We start from the raw sequence: 19,650 nt of genomic DNA, 5'->3' as shown, positions 1-19,650 counted from the left end.
TGCCTTGGTCCATAAAGTGCCGCCTGCTGCAGTTGGAGCTTCCTAGGGCCTGGGCACCCACAGGGATGCCCGCCAGCCCACGAGATTCCGCCGGGTCCCCTCTCTTCCAGCGGGGGGCGCTGCTGGGCGACGGATCTCCCTGCATTAGGGCCTGCCCGAGACTCATTCTCAGCAGGCGTTTAAGCTGGCCGGTGGCTGATGGTCATGGCGGCTGGGGGGGAGACCTTGCTGGACGGGTCTGTAGGGCGGCTCTGCTCTCCCGGGCACCCACAAAGCTTTTTTTTCCCCTCCATGCTTGGTCTTCACTGTACGGAAAGCCAGACAGGAAGGCCGCATCCCGCCTCTCACACTTCCTAGTTCCGTGATGTTGGGCAATCCCTTCACCATGTCTGCCTCAGTTTCCTCATCTGTAAAATGGGGACATTAATAGCACCTGCTTCTCAGGGTGCAAATGAAGTAAAAATTGTGAGTATTAGCCCAGTGCCCGGCACGTGGCGAGGCCAGAGGGAGATCAGCCATTATTATTAGCGCCCCTTTAGATCTCTTACGTCAAACCCTCAATGCGTCTTGGACTCTCTTGGCCCTGGGCCAGATCCCTATACAGTCTGGCGGTTTCCCCCTCGCTTTTCTCTTTAAAGCCAGTTTTCCTTCCGTAGAGAGCTCGGGGCTGTGAAATCAACGCCGGCGTGTGACCCCGCGGTCTCGGTGGAGAAGAGTCTGGGACCGCTTTTTGCGGATCTTTTCCAACTTCTTGGTGATTCTCCAGCGGCCCCTTGAGCTTTCTGCGCGCTGTGTCCGGCTGGGTTTGCTCTCCGCTGCCTTGACGGGCTGTGTGAAGCGGCGTGTGCTCGCCGCCCGTCGGACCCCTTGAGGAGTCGCAGATGAGTGTCTGTTGTGGCCTGGGTGGCCCTGAGCGCTCCTTCCAGCTCGGCACCCCCGTCAGATGGGGGCTGGCCAGCGTGCCTCCTGAGCTCCTTGGTCTCCTTGCCATAGTTTGCTTTCCAGATGAAAAGAATTTAGTCAGCGCTGGTGCTGTTCCTGCCGCCCCCTGAGGAGCATTCAGGAAGGAGTTGGGTCCTCGGAGGATTTTGCAGTCTCCCTAAGGCCCCTTCTTTCCCCTCAGTCCCAAGTCCGGCGCATTCCTTGCCCGTCTGCAATGGGCAAGCTCAACGGACTGGCCTTTCCCTTGCGGGTTATAATCTGGGAAAACAAGTGCCATTCAGCTTTCATTCCTGCGGCACAGTGATTAAGGGTTATCCTGATGCACATCATCCAGAATTCTCTGCAGCCTGCTGGAGCTTTAGTGCCCTAGAGATCAGCCAACTCAGTCCTCTCCTCTTAACTTTTTTCCTTCAACTTTTTAAACATTTTCATATTTATTATCTTGCACAAGAAAAAGCCAATCAAAAAGGGGCAAAAATGAGAAAGAAAAACAAATAAACAACAAAACGACAGCGGCAGCAAAAACGGTGCTTTGATCCGCACTCAGTTCCCACAGTCCTCTGTGTGGGTGCAGATGGCTCTCCCCATCACGAGAGCATTGGAACTGGCTGAGTCAGCCATTGCTGAAGATCAGAATTGATCATCGTGTAGTCTTGTTGCTGCCTTGTTTCATATTCTCTCGGTCCTGCTCCCTTCACTCAGCGTCAGTTCCTGTCAGTCTCTCCGGGCCTCTCTCCTGCTGGTCGTTTCTTCTAGAACAATAGTATTCCGTAACATTCATCTCCCAGAGCTCGTTCAGCCACTCTCCAACTGGGCCCCCACTCAGTGTTCAGTTTCTTGCTCCACGGAAAGGGCCGCCACAAACTTTTGCACAGGCGTGTGGGCCCTTTTCCTTTTTTTGGGATCTCTTCGGGATACAGGCCCAGTAGAGCCACTGCTGGATCAGAGGGTGCGCGTTTTCCTTTTTGTTCATGAAGCATTTGAAGCCTGGAACCCACAGTAATAACGGGACCGGAGTAGGATTTGAACCCAGGTCCTCTGACTTACTTTGGGTATTGAAAGCTGTAAATACGCTAAGCCTCATTCACTGTTCAGTCCCATGCTGGAGGGCCCAGCCAGGCCCTGATTACCAGGCTTGTGGCGGGCTTCTTGCAGCATTCGTCCGAGAGCCCGAAGGTCAGGTCTGGGGCACCCTGCTGGAGAAGCTGCAGAGCATCAGTCAGCCACAGTCAGGGTCTGATGGTGTCTTTATAGGAGTGAGGGGGAGGAGAGAAGGAGGGAGGAGAGGAAAGAGGGAGAAGAAAGGAGAGAAGGGGGAGGAGAGAAGGGAGGAGAGGAAAGAGGGAGAAGAAAGGAGAGAAGGGGGAGGAGAGAAGGAGGGAGGAGAGGAAAGAGGGAGAAGAAAGGAGAGAAGGGGGAGGAGAGAAGGAGGGAGGAGAGGAAAGAGGGAGAAGAAAGGAGAGAAAGGGAAGGAAGAGAGGGTGGGGAGGGGAAACGGAAGGAAAAGAGAAAAGGGAGAGGAAGGAGAGAAAGGAAAGAGGGAAGGAGAAGAGGAAAGAGGGAGAGGGTGTTTGTTGTCTGATTCTCCAGAAGGCACAGGTTGTGATGTGAAGGCACGGGAGCCAGGCCCAGCCAGGCCATAGGCCGGCCCACCCAGTCGTCAGCCCTGTCCCTGAAAGCAGTTGCCTTGGAGGAGGGGAATGACAAGGGTGGGACCCTGGGACTTTGTCTAGTGCCGCCCTGCGGCCTAGTGCTTGGGGATCAGCCTCAGCAGTCCCCCCAGGCATGGGGTCCCAGAGGCAGCACCAAGGAGCTTTAGCTGCCCTCCCCCATGGAGCCCACAGGGAAGGAGGCCTTGGGGGCTGGGACGGCTTGCCTTTAGCCGGCCTGTGCTGTCTCCCCACCCCCTCCCAGAAGCCCCAGATTGCGAAGGGGCTGAGAAGGCAGTGATTGTTCCAGGTCTGGGAAACATCCCGCTTCACACGTGGGGCCTCTGAGCCAGGGGAAGAGCATGGGGGAGGGAGGGGGCTCCCTTGCCCCAGTGTGTCCGGGACCCCCGCAGGGAGTCTGCTGTTCAGAGTGTGAGTGCTGAAGTGCATGTTGCGGATGTGGGGGTGGAGCGAGGCCTTTTTAACTTTATAGCCATAGGATTGTAGCCCGAGGACTGTCCAAATGCCTTCACGTGCGCACAGACCCCAAGATTTAAACAAATCTCACATAAGAACGCCAGAATCCCCAGAAAGAGATGGGAACGTTGGGGATTTCACGGTCGCTGCTTTTTAATGGTCCGCGCTGCCCAAAGGTCATTTAAGAAATGATATAAAAGTTGAGCTTACAAACTTTTCTGCGGTACAGCTTAACTGCGAAACACAACACATCTCTTCCATTCATTTTATTTATTTGAACTGAATTATTTTTCCAGTTACATGTAAACATAGTCTGGGCATTCATTTTAATAAGATTTTGAGTTCCAGATTTTCTCCTTTGCCTCCCCCTCCCCAAACAAACTGATAAAGGTGATACATATAATCATCTTACGTGAACTCTTTAAAATATTTCTTTTCCGTGCTTGCGTGAGTCTGTGGCTATTTCTACATTTGGACTAGTGGTACTCTAATCAGGAACGTTGGCCTTTCAGAATAGACACGGTACGATTTTTAAAGTTTGAAAGATGATTAATTTGATATAATCCGTTTGCCTCCCCACTTCCCTCTTACGCTTCTCCGGTGAGTCTGTGTAAAGCTTTGGAGCTAAAAGGGGGTTTGCAAGGCCCAATTCCATCCAGGCCTCTCCTTCCTCCAGATGGAACCACCTGAGCCTGGGAGGGGGGTCCTTGCCTAAACCCACACTCCTGAGCCAGCGTAAAACTCTGAGCTGTTTAGGTGGAAATGAGTTAAGTGCCTCTCCTTACTTTGGGCTGATGGCTTTGCTTCCAAAACCCAGGTTTCAGGCGTGGCTTTGGTGACTTCCTTGGTGAGCTGAGGTGGGTCCCGGGAACGTCACGGGGTGACAGCCCGGAGTCCAGGGGAGCTGCCAGCGCCATGACTCACTGGGTGAGCACCCACTCACACTCCTACTTTGTGGTTTTGAATGGCCAGACTAATCCCGGGACCGATCATGTGCAGCGTGCCGAGGGATGGCACTCGCCGGGTCGGGATAGGGTTACAGGAAACCAGCCTTCAGCTGCCGGGCGACCAGGGCCCCTGGCCCGGGACTGCGCCCCGCGCGCGCCCCAGGGCCGGCCACATCCTGCCGGCGGCCCTGCCCCTCCCCTGACTGCTGTCCCAGAGGCCGAGTCCCCGCAGCCGGCCGGTGGGGAGCCTCTGCAGACCCACGGAGGCCGGCCTCTGGAGGCCAGCCCTGCAATCTGTGGCCGGGCCCACCCTCAAAGCCCGGCCAGCCGGGCCTTTGAGCATACGGGTCACCTCCACCCACGGAGAGGCCTGGGGCCAGGACCTCAGCGGAGACAGCCAGTCCTCAGATCACAGAGAGGTTGGAGAAAGCTAAACCCTCCCAGTCTTTTGGCCCAAAGTTACCGGGTGCAGGAACGGAACCACCGGCAGATGGAAGACGAGACAAAGGAGAAAAGCTCGGCTCAGGCATCAGAGAACACTCAAGTCCATGAAATGTGTTTTTCAGAAGTTCAAAATGAATTTTGAAACAGTTTTGTCTTAAACATTCTTAATTTCCCTAAAAACAACGTGTTGAGACTTTTCACTGAGTTCTTGCCTACAGAAACTCTTCACTTATTTTTGAATTTAGCAAAAGTTCCCTGAGTTTTTCTTAACTTGATTTTTGAAAAGCCCGGAATCAAATGCCTTCCCTATACTTGGGTGGGTCCCAGCTATTCATTTGTAACTGGACGGGTTCAGAATGTCAGCCTCAAGAAATATGTAAAAACACACACACACACACAGACACACACACACACACACACACACACACGTCCCATTTCTTTCTGTTGCCACAACATTCCATACTATCTTTGACAGTTGCTAAGCTCTTTGGAATGTTACAGTACAGAAAATGCGTGCATGTATATACACAGAATATATGTAGGGGTTTAAAGCAGCTTAAGGAAGAGACATTATCTTGTATATTCTAGGCTGCTAAAAAGAAAAAAGCTTTAACAAAATTTCACAGGAAGTTACATAAGATTTCTACATCCACCATAGTTTATTTAGTAAAGATGGGCACATAAGGGAAAAAAATGACAAGAATATACAAAATGATATATGAAATGACAAAACTAAAAGCATTGTCATTAACTTTTTTGGAAGAGTCACAGATTTTAATGCATTCTTAGTAAATTTAGTTTTCTTTATTATTTTCCTTAATGGTAGCCATTAGCTTATGTCACAAGAAAAGTCAAATGCTCCGGAAAAAAGAACCTGAGACGTTCTTGGCACGCTGCATTTTTTCCGTAGCAGATTGAGTCCCGGGGCTTTAGTGTCACTTTTCATCCTCAGAAACCCCCACTTTGTAACATGGGGGGTGGCTCGGACATGAGAAGAATGCAAATTCATGGGGTGTTGAGCAGTATTGATTCTAATTCAGCATCGCAAAGTTATGAAAACTAGCACGCAGGCCTGAGTGGCCTAGAAAGAATCCAGGCCACTCACCTGCTGCTCTTTTGATTGCTATTTATAAAACTCATTTGTCCTGAACTTTGTCTCTGATGCTCATAGATGCTTCACACTGAACTGGACAAGCCTCAAGTCTTGCTGCTGATTAGTTTAAATAATATTTTGGGGTTTCTGTGTATTTCTTGCAAATGGAGCTTTTTAAAAAAGTAGTCTTATGGAAAAGAATTTATTAAGTGTTGATCATTGCGTTCCTAACAGACTTTGAACTCTTCCCTGGTGTTGTGAAATCATCGTGCACTCGGTTTTTTTTTTTTTTTAAAGTACTTTATTTTTTCTTTTTATTCTCAGTCAGTTGTCAACTAGAAATGTGATCATTATGGACTTTACAGATCTGAAATAGGATCTAGGCCACCTAGAGGAGGATTTGAACTCGCGCCACCTTGCTTCCCCCTCTGGCTGTACCCTACTTGGTTGAGGCAGGATCAGGATGGCCAGAAGCCACTTGGGGCTCTTTTCTTCTAGGTCCCCCTCCTACCCCCAGAACCTTGTGTATTTCATAGCCCCCTAATTAGAACAAAATCATTGCATGGTCTCAGTTATACCTCTAAAAGCTAAATTCTGGCTTTGTCCAAGTAATAAAGTGTTTGGATAATTCCTACTGGCACATGAGATTCAGTTAATCCTACTTTGACTTATGTGCACATTGGTGTTTAAAGAATATTTAAACGATAATGTTGGGACTTAGTCTTAAGAAAACTCCAGTTTGGAGAATGATTACTTGTTTTGGCCTTAAAATAAAACCCATGACACTACATCCTGGATTAAGGGAAAGTTGCCATCGAAATTGATAATTTGCTGTTTTTCCTTTTATTTTTATTTTTAGTTTTTTAAAGTGATTCCTCAAAGCATGTTGAATATTCAGTTGTTGCAATTAAATTAGATAAATTTTCCAGTGTCGTTCCAGCATCAGTGTTTAACGTCCTAAACAGCCTCGCAAACTACTTTAAATTTGTGGAAATGTTAGAGGGGGAGAAGGTTGGGAATTATCCTGTTGTAACATAGAACATTTAATAACATTTTCAGAATTAGATTGTGAACTAGACATTTAAACAAGGGCAATGTCGATTTCACTTGCAAATATTCATGTAGTTTAGGTTATATTTAAATAAGTTTGGTTATTATTAAAAGCAAATTGCATGCATTTTGCTAAATAATCTATGATAGATATGTGTATATGTAATATGTATATGTTTAATGCAGGAATCTTTTTACCAATGACTCGATATGGTTTTTGTTTTGTTTTGTTTTAATTACAAGATTAAAATAGCCCTGAAAAAGAATATCAAAGACAATTGTGTATGTAAACAATTCTGGAAAGCTTGCAGATTTATTCATAAAATTTGCATGAGCTCTGACTCTTTAGTAAGGATTCCTTTAGGAGGATCTCAGGTAGCAGATGGCAAGCATAGAATGCTCAGTTAAACAAATCAAACCATTAAATGACGGCATCTTTCTAAGTTATGATGCATTTAATGTGGTTGCAAAATTTTAAGCTAAAACAATTTTTGAATACTTTGAGAATTCCAGGAGCTCCAAAGGCTTTCTTGGCGCTCGACATATTCGCGTGACTAGACTCTTTATGATTTTTGTTACCTGAAGAGTAAGCTGTGCTTTGTTTCTTTGTTGCAGATATGCCAATATTTGGTCTCTGTCCAGCCCATGATGATTTCTATTTGGTGATATGTAACCACTGTAATCAGGTCGTTAAACCACAGGCATTTCAATCACATTATGGTAAGTGTGCATCCATTTAAAATCATCTTTAAAGGGGGAAGGTAAAGCAGGATTAAGGCTAAGATGACAGCAACATGGTGCATCATAATACTTTTTATTTCACAAAGTAGATTATGTTTAGAATTCATAAGTACCCATCAATGCTTATTGTGTGGTAGGTGCTTTGGTAGACACATCCAAACACTTATTTAAATGTTTAAAACAATACTTTTGTGAAGTTTGGGTTTTGGTTGATTGGGGATCCTTTCTGCACAGTCTTGCTCTCATACTTCATTGTGGAGTGGAGGAAGGGATGGCTGGGTTCTTGACGATGAGCCCGGGTTCACCTTGCTCAGAAGGCTTCAGGGACAGGCCTGGGCCAAACTGTGTCTACTTTGGATGACCTGCCTGGCCGAGTCTGGAGCGGCTCGTCCCCAGCAGACTGGCCACATGTTGATGAATTCTTTGGCCATGGCAACCCACGAACAAAGCACAAGGGGAAAAGGCCTTCTGCTCTCCGTGGCCCCTTTTCCTTTCTTCAGGGACAGGGTCTGAGTGGTGGGAAGGGGGGCCTGGGGCTGGGATTATGCTTTCGAGTATACCTGCCTTTATGCCCCCTAAATGGGAAATCATTCATCCAGTGATCCAAAGGGGACATTTTGCTTGAGGAGCTGGCTTATTAGTCTTGAGACTCATTGTGATTGAAACCAGAGGACAAAAGAAAGTTGTTGATAAATTGCAGGATGAGAAATGGAACAGGCTGTTAATCAACTCTATAAGAAAAGAATCTCCAGGGCCAGATGGATTTACAAGTGAATTCTACCAAACATTTAAAGAACAATTAATTCCAGTACTATGCAAACTATTTGGAAAAATAGGGAAAAAAGGAATCCTACCAAATTCCTTTTATGACACAGTTGTGGTGCTGATGCCTAAACCAGGTAGGGTCAAAACAGAGAAAGAAAATTATAAGCCAATTTCCCTAATGAATATTGATACAAAAATCTTAAATAAGATACATTGAAGGGCTGGCTTTCAGGTGAGGCAAATAAATGAATTGTCAGAGTTGGTTTTCTTTTGCATCCGAAAGCAAAAAGGGATGTTCTTGCCTGGAACTTCATCTTGTATTGCAGTGCTTCTGATGTACATCTGCAAAAAGACCATTGGGTACATCCTAAATGTAGCTTTGGCACCAAGGCCTGTTGTGCAGAGGTAGTGAAATTCTGCCAAAAATTTAAGACTTCTATATATGAATGTTTTAGAAGGCCCAGGAAAGGCTTGTGTGTACATACACACACACACACACACACACACACACACACACACACACACACACACAGTTCCAGGAGGCACAGATGAGAAAGGCCAAAAATGGGAGCCTGCTGTATTTTCTACAAGTCTATTCATTATAAATAATTTTTCCAAGAAAAGAATATGAAGGTTCTAGAGGGAATTCAGGCCCTGTGTCTACTGGCCTGAAAGCCAAAAGAGCCAAAATCAATTCCTTCCTTAGCCTGGGCCTCAGTTTCCTTAACTGTAAAATAGAAGGATGATCCTGAGGTCCCTTCCATCTCCAGACCCAGGTCCCATGGCTTTAATGTGACAAAAAGTGAACTTGGGTACCTTTTAAGTGAAAGGGGAGGACTCATCACCAAGTGAGCTTCAGTAGTTCCCTGGTCAGCTGCCTGCCTGGGGTCTGTCCCCTCATGTGTTAGAATGAAGTTCAGACTTGGTAGAATAACAAAACAAGATATAGGTGCCCGTGGCCAAATAACTGCTAGATGACTCTCTGCCACCTGCTATCACTCTGCTTCAATCACCACACAGGTTGCCACCGCCCCCTGACTGCTCAGGAAGGCCGAGAGCCCTCAGGGGAGCCGGGGAGCCGACCCAGACATGGTCAGCAGGTTCCCTCTGAGCTGAACGATCTTGTCCCTCGCCCAGAGTTCCCAGAGACCAACACTCTCTGTGGCCCTCTACAGCTAGCGGAGGGGAGCCTGGAGGGAACTATTTGTTTGAGCTTAACCTCACTGGTATAGAGTCAAGAGATGACTGCCCCAGAAGGGAGGAAGCCTTCCTCCAAGGGTGGTGAGATGGTGGGCCATTTCTGGCAGTTTGGGTAACAAACAAGGACAACGGAGTGTGTTGCTATAAGCTGCAGATAGACTATCCAGGAAATCAAAAGGACATTCACCTGGAAGCTCTAGATTGTAAAAGCCTATTTCCTAATTCCCTTCTTTGCAGCTGTTGTTCCTGTCCCCCTAGGCACCCCGAGGCCCCTTGTTCCCTAATATCCTCCAGGATGTTGAATATTCAGCCTCTGTCTCCCTTGTGGAAGGACATGATCAGTAACCCAAAATAAGCAAGTGTGGCTCGATTGGAATCCATACTGTGGGAGAGGATTCTGACGTTGAAGTCGCAGGCTCGCTAGCGGGCACGATCGAGACTTTTTACTCAGGACAACAGTTCAAGAAGGAAGTTTTCCTCCTGCTTACCACATGGTACAGGATGTTTTAAAAAATTAGAGGAAACCTGATAGTCAAAATCTACTTGTTTTTATCCTGCAAAAAGATTCATTTTGGGGGATTATTTTCTATGGAGATAGCAAATGTTTCCTTAATGGAATTGAATTTATTTCAAAAACAATTTACAGCTTTTTTTTGGGGGGGGGGTTGGGAATGTATTTCTGTTCTTTAAGATGAAGTTCACTTGTACCATAGTCCCTGCTGAACACTTCCTTTGGGAACCCCACCGACACCCAGCTAGCAGATCACTTGATGGGCGCATTAGAGAGATCAAGCAAGGGAAGAAGACATACGCAAAACGTTGCCGTCTAGAACATCCTTGATGGGTATCTTAAGAGGGGCACAGACCTTGGCGGTCCTAAAAGGGAAGTGAGGGATCCCCTGTGAGGAGGCGCCGCGGGCCCAAGGCAGAACTCACCACCTTTCCCCAATCCGCCCCCTCTCCTTGGTTTCTCTGCTCCTGTCCTCTGGGCTCATGGCCCCGGGGGTCGCTGTTCAGTTGTTTGAGTCACGGCCCACTCTTGGCGAGGTTTCCTTGGAAAAGTTTCTGGCGTGGCTGGCCCTTTCTTAGAGGAGGAAACAGCCAGGTAAACGCCTGGCCCAGGGTTACCCCTCACTCACTGTCTGGGGCCGGCTTTGAACTCACGGAGATGCGGCTTCCTGACTCCAGGCCTGGCGCCCGGCACCCTGCCCTGCCTCCCTCGCCTGCTGCTGGCCGTGGTCCTGGCCTCCCTGCCCCACGGTCTCCTGTCTTTGTCCCCTCCCTTCGGCCACCACGGCTCCCGGAGGGTGACCGAGCCCCCTGAGGAGAACGGTCCGGATGGAGGACAGTTGGGGGGCGTTACGGTCGCCTCCAGGTGACAGATGGGCCCCTGCGGCCAAACGGCTTTTAAGAGTTGTTAGTTACGTGGGATGGCTCATTGGATAAGGAAACAGGAAGACGTGTTACCCGTTGTTTGTAGGGCCTTCTATTCTATTGCAGTCCACCCACCACAGTTTTTCTTGTTTTTTGCTACCATATACATACATGTATGTGTACATCCCCTTCTCTCCCCCCCAAAAAAAAACAGTCCTAAACTTTGTGGCGAAGTGAGCCTCGGTTTGCAGTCCGGGACATTGCCGCTGACCCAGCTGTCCACACGTGGGGCCAACGCGCTTCCCTTTCTCTGAGCTTCGCTTTGCTCACGTGTGAAATGGGGCCGGCTGTGCCCGTGTTGGCCGTCTCACCGGGGTATTATGAAGAAAGTCTTGGTGCATTCTCAGGTGCCACGTGTGAATTATTACCCACTCTGAACAATGGCAATGTTGCCAAGTATGCGGGTTCACCAGGTTAGACCGGCAAAGGCCGGTGGGATCGGGCTGGGGGGAGGCGCACTTGGTCTGGATCTGTTGGACACCGGGCGTTCCTCGAGGGAGGGCTGCCCAAGGGGTTGGGGTGCAGCTGGGTCAGAGCGGGGAGCCTGGCGGGGTCACAGAGGTGGTCTAGGCAGGAGCGATAGGGCGGAGTCAGTGGAGAGCCGACCAGGTGGTGACTGCTGGCTTCGTGGGATGCAGCCCGAGCCAGGTGAAAATAGAATCGGGAAGGGGGCAGCAGAGCAGGCGCCACTGCGTCCGTCACCCGTAATGCAGATGGGGGTTTTCTAAGTCACCCTGAGACCACCCAAAGGTGGCGGTTCCGGGCCTTGGTGGTCAGGAGCCCAGGGAAAGCGTTCCTCCGAGGGGGGACGAGTAAGTCATTTCCTTGCACGTCGGGTAGCAGAAGGGAACAACACAGTGTGCCAGTGTAAAGCTGCACGCTGACGTTCACCTAGGTTGGAAAGCAGGCGCCCACGACCTGACCGAGACCTTAGCAGCCTCCTCCTTAACCTAGCTGCCCGATCCTCTTCTCCAGGGGCCCCGTGTCCGTGGGGCACTCCCCTGCTCCTCCCTACGTCTGTTGTTCCTTCCCGATGCTCCCCGTTGCCGTCACCCCCAGCCCTGTGCAACCCCAGGCCGGAGGAGAAATTCTCTGTGCCATATGTGCTCGGTGCTCCTGCAGACTCGACGGTGCTCCCGCTCATCCCTCCTGCTGTGGTCCCAGGGGACTGAGTTCCTGGGGGTGCTCCTGCTCTCTCCTGTGTCCTCCCCCCCGTTTTTCCCTCCCTGACCCACAGTTGGCTCGGCTCCGGTCCATTCACCATTCTGGTGCCTTCTGGATGCTCACAAGCCTGTCTGTGTGAACCCAGGCCCCCAGGCAGCTGCTGTGGCTGTGGTCTGAGTGAGGGGCTCCCTTTGCACCATCCCCTCCCCCTGGGACTTGGAGCTCCTTTCAGAGCCACCAGCGTAGGGCCTGGGGCACAGCGAGCACTTGGGGCCTTTTCCCAGGTCTCCTCAGACAAGACAGTGTGCCAGTCGGGCCATACCCTCCTCCCTGGGCCAGACCCTCCTTCTGCGCACCCTCGTGGCCCCTGCCTCCAGTGAGCCGCGTCCCCTTGGGCTCAGCCCCCCTCACCAGAGGCTGCTGACCCTCTCTCATCACGCCCACCCCTTCCTTGCCTTCTCCAACTGCACTCAAGTCGGTCTCAATGACGTCATCTTCCCCAGGCCCCCCTCGCCCTTGACCTTCCAGGGTTCCTTCCGTGCTAACCCCCAGGCCACCTCCGAGACCAGAGCGGTGTTTTGGTGGCGAGCTGGCCTGAAGCTAGGAAACCTGGGTCTGTGATGCAGGCTGGCTGGTGACTCTGGCGTAACTGGGCACGCTCCGAGACTCGCCATCAGAGGGAGCGCCTTCTGCTTGGAGGGAGGAGTGCTCCATCCCCGACATCTCAGGTCTAGGCCTGCTCCAGCTCCTCCCTCTGTCCCTCCTCTCAGCCTCTCCCCACCCCCTTTCCCCAGACCAGGGGGCTTCTTCTCGTCAGTGGTGTGGGCCCTTTTGGCCGTCTGGTGAAACCGAGGACCCTTCCCCACAATTTTGCCCCCCCCCCAAAAAAAAAACACCAAGTGCATACTTTTAAAATTATCGCCGTAGGCGGTTTTATTGCTTGCTCTTGAGAAGTATTCATGCTGATTGGAGGGAAATATATGTTCTTACCTTCCAGTGAAAATGTGTCCTTTTGTGAGAGGTTATGTCACGACCCGTTAATGTTTATTTTCTTGTAGTGTGGACGGGGGAAATCCCTCCCAGCTGCACAGCTCTGCTCCTGTGAATGAAAAATGGTCACGGCGTATGACACAATTCCTTCCAAAGCGGTTGTCTATTGAGGAAGAGAATGGCACCTCCAAAGTCAGTGTGATAGTTCCCTGGAACCGTTCCCCAGGTTCTGGCCCCCTCCTTCCTGTGCTGGCTGTTGGGCCTTTGGGCAGTCCCCCCCCCCCCCCTCAGTCATCAATCCGCCAACGGGCCTTCCTGAGCTTTGGCCCTGGTTTCCCAGTTCCCCCTGGGCACGTCCTGTTGGATTTTTGAGAGGTACATTAAAAATGTATCAGTCAGCAGCCACTGAGGGAGAGCTTTCCATGGAGCAGGCTCCGTGTTGGGCCCTAGGGAGATGGAAAAGGGAAGTCACTGGCCTGGGGGGGGTCTGCCCGTCAGTGTGGAGAGAGCGCGTGTCCAGAGTACATGGGGAGAGGTGCGTGTTCCTTCCTAATGGAGGTCGAGGCCCAAACGGAGTAGAAACCTGAATTTCATCCAGAGAAGCCTGTCTTCCCGTTTCTGTCTGAAAGGCACAGGGCTTCCTGGGGGAAAAAGAAGGTGGATGAATTAGCCTTGAAAATTTAGAGGCAAGGCAGTCTGTGCCCATTACTCTGGGGCTGTTGCTCTTGGGGCCTCAATTCGCATTATTCTACTTTTCCATAGCAATGTCTTTTTTTCCGACAGAAGCATGTCCATCACTCTGCCAACGAGGTATCTGTTGAGCTATTGCTGTGTGCTTAGTGCTGGGCGCAGCGTGTAGGGCGCAACCTGGGGACTGAGAGGGCGCATCTGACTTCTGGGCCGCCTCAGCCCCTGGCACAGAGGCCCGCCGGGTCTGCCCCGGCCCAGGGGCATTTTAGTGCTGGGCCCGCACGGGGCTCTGGTCAAGCCGGAGCCTGCTCAGGAAGGGTCCCACCTACAGGCCCGTGTCCGTGGTGCCTTTGTGTGACGGCGGCAGTCATGTCTTAAACCCTAAATTCCAGATCTGGCGAGCCTCCCAAAAGGAACAATTGGGCTTCTTCTGTGATTGTTGTCAGAGTCTTATTTTAAATTTTTAAGTTAAGTTTTGATTGATTTTTCTATTTCTTACGCTAGTATAGTTGTCCAGATCTCCTTCCCTCTCCTCCAGAAAGTCTTTCCAATTGACAGACGGTATTTTTAGAGGGGAAAAAACCAGCACGGATGATGAAGCCCGAGCCTGTGCGTGGGGCAGCCCCCGTGGTCGTCCCTCCTTCACGAGGAGCGGGTCGGCCTTGGCCCTCACGGTTTTGTTACACTTTTCAGCAATCGTTTCTCCCGGCAGCGTCGTAATCACCGGGTATGTGCTTCGTCGGTCCTGCGCTAGAGAGGGTCCCACGTATCCCCATTGTGCGTGAAGCTTGGCTATATTTTGTAGACTTTTTAGCATAAAAATGTTGGATTTTGTCAAAGGCTTTCTCTGCATCTGTTGATGATCATGTGATTTTAAACGTTTTAGTTTTTAATCTGATTAATTATGGTGATTGCTTTTCTAACGTTGAATCATGCTTTCATCCATGGAATAAATCCCACTTGGTCATAGTGAATTGTTTCTTGAATAAATCACTGCAGTAACCTACTAGAGTATGTTTAAGATGTTTGGATCGATGTTAATTAATTATATTTGGCCTGTGGTGTGCTTTCTTCTATCTTTCTCTGGCTTAGTATTAGAGCCATTTTTCTTCACTAAAGGATTCTGGTTGGGTGCTTTTTTCCCTTGGTTTTTGAGAATATTTTGTAAAGTGTGTATACTAACTATTTAAAAGTTTGATAGAATTCTCCTGTAAATTCATCAGAACCAGAAGGATTTTTTTCTTTGAGAAAGGTGAAGTCACAGTTCCTTTAGAGTTGGACCTACTTCCTCTTTTTGATATTGAGTTGTTTAAGATCTTTCTGTGGTCTTCTGATAGCTGTGCATTTTTGAAGTTATTGTTCTATTTCCTTTGTGTTTTCAGTTTTATTAGCGTAACAAGTTCTTATTATTCTTTTTACTTCTTTTGGTTTTGCTGTGATTTCACCTTTCTCATTTGCTGTTTGAAAATTTTTGATTTCTGCTCCTTAATCAGATTATCTAAGAGTTTGTCAGTGTTGTTGGCCTTTTCAAAGAACCGTCTTTTAGTTTTATTTGTCATTGCTGTAGAGATTTTTTTTAAATTTCCAATTTAGTAAATTCGTTTTCGTTCCCTTGGTTTCATTTTGTGTTGCCTTTATTTTTAAATGTTTCTTTTAAGCCACAGATGGTAAGATAAGATTTTTTTTTCTTCTGCAACCTGTTACTCTTTTTTTCTTTATTGGTTTGTTTAACCCGTTCACATTTAAAGTTAGGTTTATATTTTCCTCCCTCTGTCTCTAATAGTTCTGTTTCCACCATACCACCCCCTCTTCTGCTATAAACATAGTATTATTTTCCTTCATTTACTTTATCTTAACCTTTTTTTTTTTTTTTTCCTTTAAAGGTAGCCTTATACCAGTGGCTTTTTCCTCCTGCTCCACCCTTTCTCTTTTCTCTTTGCGGTTTTGCTTTTTTCTTCCTTTTTTTTTTTCCTCTTGCATTAATTTAATTATATAATTATCCCTTTCCCCTGCTTTTTTTTCCTGTCATGTAGTTTTCTGCTTTCTTCACCTTCAAGTACTTTTTTCATTAGTATTTGAAATTTTGCTTTTTGTCCCCCTTTTAAAAAGATTTCTCTCTTCCTTACCCTCCCTCCTTTTCTGTCTACTCAACACGGTCCCTCTCTGATTCATGACCTCTGTCATTATCCGCTCTCTCGCTTTTCTCTAAATTCTTCTCGCAGTCAAGCTTCCAAGGTGTCCATTCCGGATTCTCCCTGCTCTGTAGGTCTTGCTGCACGGATTCCCTTTGCCACTGTTGCCAAGTCCCAGAACAGTGCCAGTTCCTGTAGGAGTCGGAGAGGAGGGAGGGTACTGAGGGCCCCGGAGGCAGTGGGCCGCAGGACCCCGGAGACAGGGTAGGTCCCAAAAGCTTTGTCACTGTTGTGTTTCCCTGATGTCCACTTTCCCTGGTCTGTCTCTGCTCACTTGGTGGCCAGCTGTGCTATTTCATGGAGCTCGCTCTCTTGTGCTGCTTGGGGAAGCTCGCATCTGGCAGTCTGAGTCGCCCTGGGCTGCATCCTGAGCACCCTTCAGAACATTTAGCCCACTCCCTCCTCTTTCTTTTGGATATGGAAGAGCCTTACGTTTTTTGTTTTTTTTTTTTTTTAATTTACTTAGATTTGTATTTGAAAGTCTTTCTTCTGATGGCCTGGAGTTTGTTTCCAAATTAACCTCTATGTTTCATCACCACGTGCCTTGGAGTGTGCTGTTGTGTTTTTCCCTGGGAGTGAAGGCTTCCATGGGAATATTCTTCTTCATGTTCAGAAGTTGCGGGCGGGCCTCTGGCCTGTCGTGTTCTTGGGGGAGATCATGAAGGTCAGAGGGAGCATCTTTTCTTTGAAAGTTCTTGTTTTTGCTTCTCTTCTTCTTTCACTTCTGTGTATTTATTGTTCTCTCTGCTTGCTGGAGAGGATTGCCTTCGAAGGATCCAGTTTTTCCATCCTGCCCATTATTTTTGCCGGGCAGAACATACCTTCTGTTCTCATCATTCGCTTTTCTCTCTCGACCCCTTCAGGAATAGCAGCTTATGCTTTCAGATTTCTTCATACTGGGAAGGGTTCTGTGTCTCATAAGCATTGCGTCACTTTCCTTTATTTTGCAGCATTTATTCACAGATGCCGGCACTCATTTACCAGAGCTACAATCCACATTTTGTTTTGCTGTCAGAGTGTCTTTCCTCTTGATTTATCTGCTTATATTTGGGGTCTTCCTGAGATCTTAGCTCATTTCAGTCTTTTTTTCCTTCTGATTTTCTCCTGTTCCTTTTCTAACCTCACCCTCTCTGATGGTGGTTTCCTTGGAGACTACTGCATCTCAGAACATCATGCTGGGCAATTCCTGGTTCCCCAGCCTAGGTCTCTCCCCAGGGGATGTTGGGGTGCTCAGAGTTGGCCTGGATACAGGGTGCTTTCTCTCAGGCTCAGAGCAGTGCCTCATGGATCTGCCCCTCCCTCGGTTCCTGACTTCTCTGGTCTGGCGCCGGGCAGCGTTGGAGTCCGGATAGTCTTCTGCAGGCTCCAGCAGGGGTTTCCCCAGCCCTGGGGGAGGGAGGCAGGGGGCTAATCTGTGGGGTGGATCTATGAGTGGGGGAGGCTCCAGGGAGCATCAGTTCATGGGGTTTGTGGGTGTGTTATTGATCTTTTGATGGTTATTGGCTTTCCTTTGGATTCCGGTATCCTAGTTCACGGAGGCAGCCTTAACTTTGGCATATACTTTCTCTTCTGAAGAGATTTGAACGGTCACAGGGTTCAGATAGTTCATTTTGCTGCTCACATAACATGGAACCTCCCCTCCCCCCATGCTCTGGTGTTTGGGGGTGCCTGAAAAACCGACCTATGGTGGAGCATCCCGAGCTCGTATCAGTCCGAGGGGCCACAGTCGGACTCAGTTCTAATGTGGTGATGTCATTTTGGTCTCTTTGAAAATGGACACCAACAACCACAGTAGCAAGGGGTGGCTGCTGCTGCACAGAAGAGGTTCTCTTAAATGCCATCTTTGCCAGAGGATGAATAGAAATTATTCATACCTTGTGAGCTGTCATGTCAAAATATGTCAGAGCAAAATGTACATTAGTGTGATTTTGGTTACTATCTTAGTTTCTATTCTAGATAATCCTGAAACACAGAACGCGCATTATTTATCATCTTAAAACTGCCACCAGATAGTTCAATTTAATCTACTTAGGAATATTCAGCAGCAAGTGGCCCTTTTTGTCCGTCTCCTGTTTGTAAAAGCCTTTGGGGGAATGCGAATCAGGGTCCCCTTTAATTTCTCAGGAATTGGTTGTTTCAGGCCCTTTTGAGAGTAACATCTTCCTTTGGTGTGAAGACTAAGTAGGAAATTAAGTATTTTTCTTTGGGTGTCCTAAGTTTGGCTCCAGCGGAGGCCAGTCTCTTGAGGCTGCCTTGGTCTTCCCGTTCATTGAGCAGCCAGATTGTGGGATTCTCAGAGTGAAGCGCTTGCTCGTCATCTTGTTTCACTTTACGCGGCTCCACAAGCACGTGCGGACGTCCCAATTACCGGGGGATCCTGGCCGGGCAACGTTGCCTGTTGTCATGGAGCTCCCCGCAGGCCGGCCGCTCCTTCCTCTGGGGAGAGGCGGGAGTGTTTGCGCAGGCGGCGGGGCGGCTAGACGTTCTGCTGCACATCCTCCTCTTTATCCACTTTCACAGTTCGCTTGGCCCTCATTTCCACTGTGAGGCGTTCAGAGAGGCCCGGCCTTGTTTTGGCTTAACCTTGTGAAAATGTCTCACTCCTCTTGGCAGGACCACAGAAGCTTACGCAGTAATTTCAGAGCCATGGAAATGTTATCGTTATTTCAGGGAGGAAGTTGGCTAGCCTTTTCATGTGTACTTACCACCAAAATGTTATTATTAGTAATATTTCAGTCCCTAACCCAGAGCGTTAAGACAGTTATCACATGCACGCAAATGTCAACGTGCAGGATGAAAAATGTCACAGATAACATTCTTTTTCTCCCCAAGGAAATAGGAAGTTGACTGTTTGATCAGTAATTTGCATCCCTGGGTATCAGATTTGCAAAATGAATCCCATGAATTAATTTAACTTTCACCACAAAGTGATTAGTCCTAATTAAATTTTCTGCAAATCTCAATAGCTCAATAGGCAGTGATTTATGCATGCGTCAGCTAATAGGGACTTATTTTTGCTCCCCTTCCCCACACACTATACAAGTATTAAAATGCTTTTTTTCCTCATCGTCCCTCTGCATATTATGCAATACCACTGATGGGACACATGCTTTTAATTCCTAGCTACCAGAGCTCTGGTTTAGCGTTCTGCCCCTCGTGTATTGGTTTGTATATTTGCTTTTGTTATTTAGACATTAATGACATTAAAGAGCTGGAATCGTGGGTGGCCTCGATTGGGGGAGGGGGCGCTTAGCGTGTTTTAAGTCAGCTCTAAATGGGAAGGGATCCTGAGAGACGATAGCATGGGGGGAGCCAGCCCCCCGACGCCAGCTTCCTCTGCCTTCATTTGGAAATTAAAAATTCGGATCAGATTTACCATCAGAAGCAGAGAGGATCTTTGCTTTAGCTTAATCTCCCCCTCAGCTCCCTGTTGCTGCTGAGGGAGGCAGAGGGAGATGACGTCACTGATGCACTCAGTGACCCGGGTGAGATTGGAATCCAGAGCCCTCCAGCACCAAGGCCAGCGCCCTGGCCGGGAGGGGAGAGGAGCGAGCATGGACAGAGCAGCTGCTTTGGGCCAGACCCGACGGTGTGCCAGCTGGGGACGGGTCAAGTGCCTTCCATTTGTTCGGGGATGTCCCCCGCGTGAGGCCGGGAGCACTTGCAGGTCCTAGCGAGGCGGTGACAGGAAATCACTGTCATCAAATTGCACCGACAGGTCGCATTCGGCGTCTGCGGAGTGCTTTACAAAGGCTCCGTCCTAGATCCTTGTGGTTACTCCCATGTTACGGGGAGGAGACTGAGGCTGAGAGGATTCAGCAAAGGGACCCGGTGTCCTTCCGGTCCCCGGCAGGTGTCATGCCTCATTCACT

At 48.7% G+C, this 19,650-nt stretch overlaps 1 protein-coding gene across 12 annotated transcripts in view; it reads left to right on the top strand.

The window, feature by feature from the left end:
• Positions 1–19,650, top strand: part of ATXN7 (ataxin 7) — an 88,134-nt gene that overhangs the window by 24,908 nt on the left and 43,576 nt on the right. For 10 of the 12 annotated variants that reach the window (XM_074284185.1, XM_074284190.1, XM_074284186.1 and 7 more), the window contains one exon: positions 7,218–7,322. The exons of 1 other annotated variant lie outside the window; for it this stretch is intronic. In XM_074284185.1, coding sequence (XP_074140286.1) covers positions 7,218–7,322 — 105 coding nt within the window. Of the gene's footprint in view, positions 1–2,518; positions 3,996–7,217; positions 7,323–19,650 lie in introns of those variants that run through there. One more of the 12 variants, XM_074284196.1, reaches the window with a different exon arrangement.

This window comes from Sminthopsis crassicaudata, chromosome 1 (genome assembly GCF_048593235.1).
Source record: "Sminthopsis crassicaudata isolate SCR6 chromosome 1, ASM4859323v1, whole genome shotgun sequence".
Classification (NCBI taxonomy): Eukaryota; Metazoa; Chordata; class Mammalia; order Dasyuromorphia; family Dasyuridae; genus Sminthopsis; species Sminthopsis crassicaudata.
Note: the sequence above shows the minus strand (reverse complement) of the source record. Positions and strands in the feature narration are given on the sequence as shown.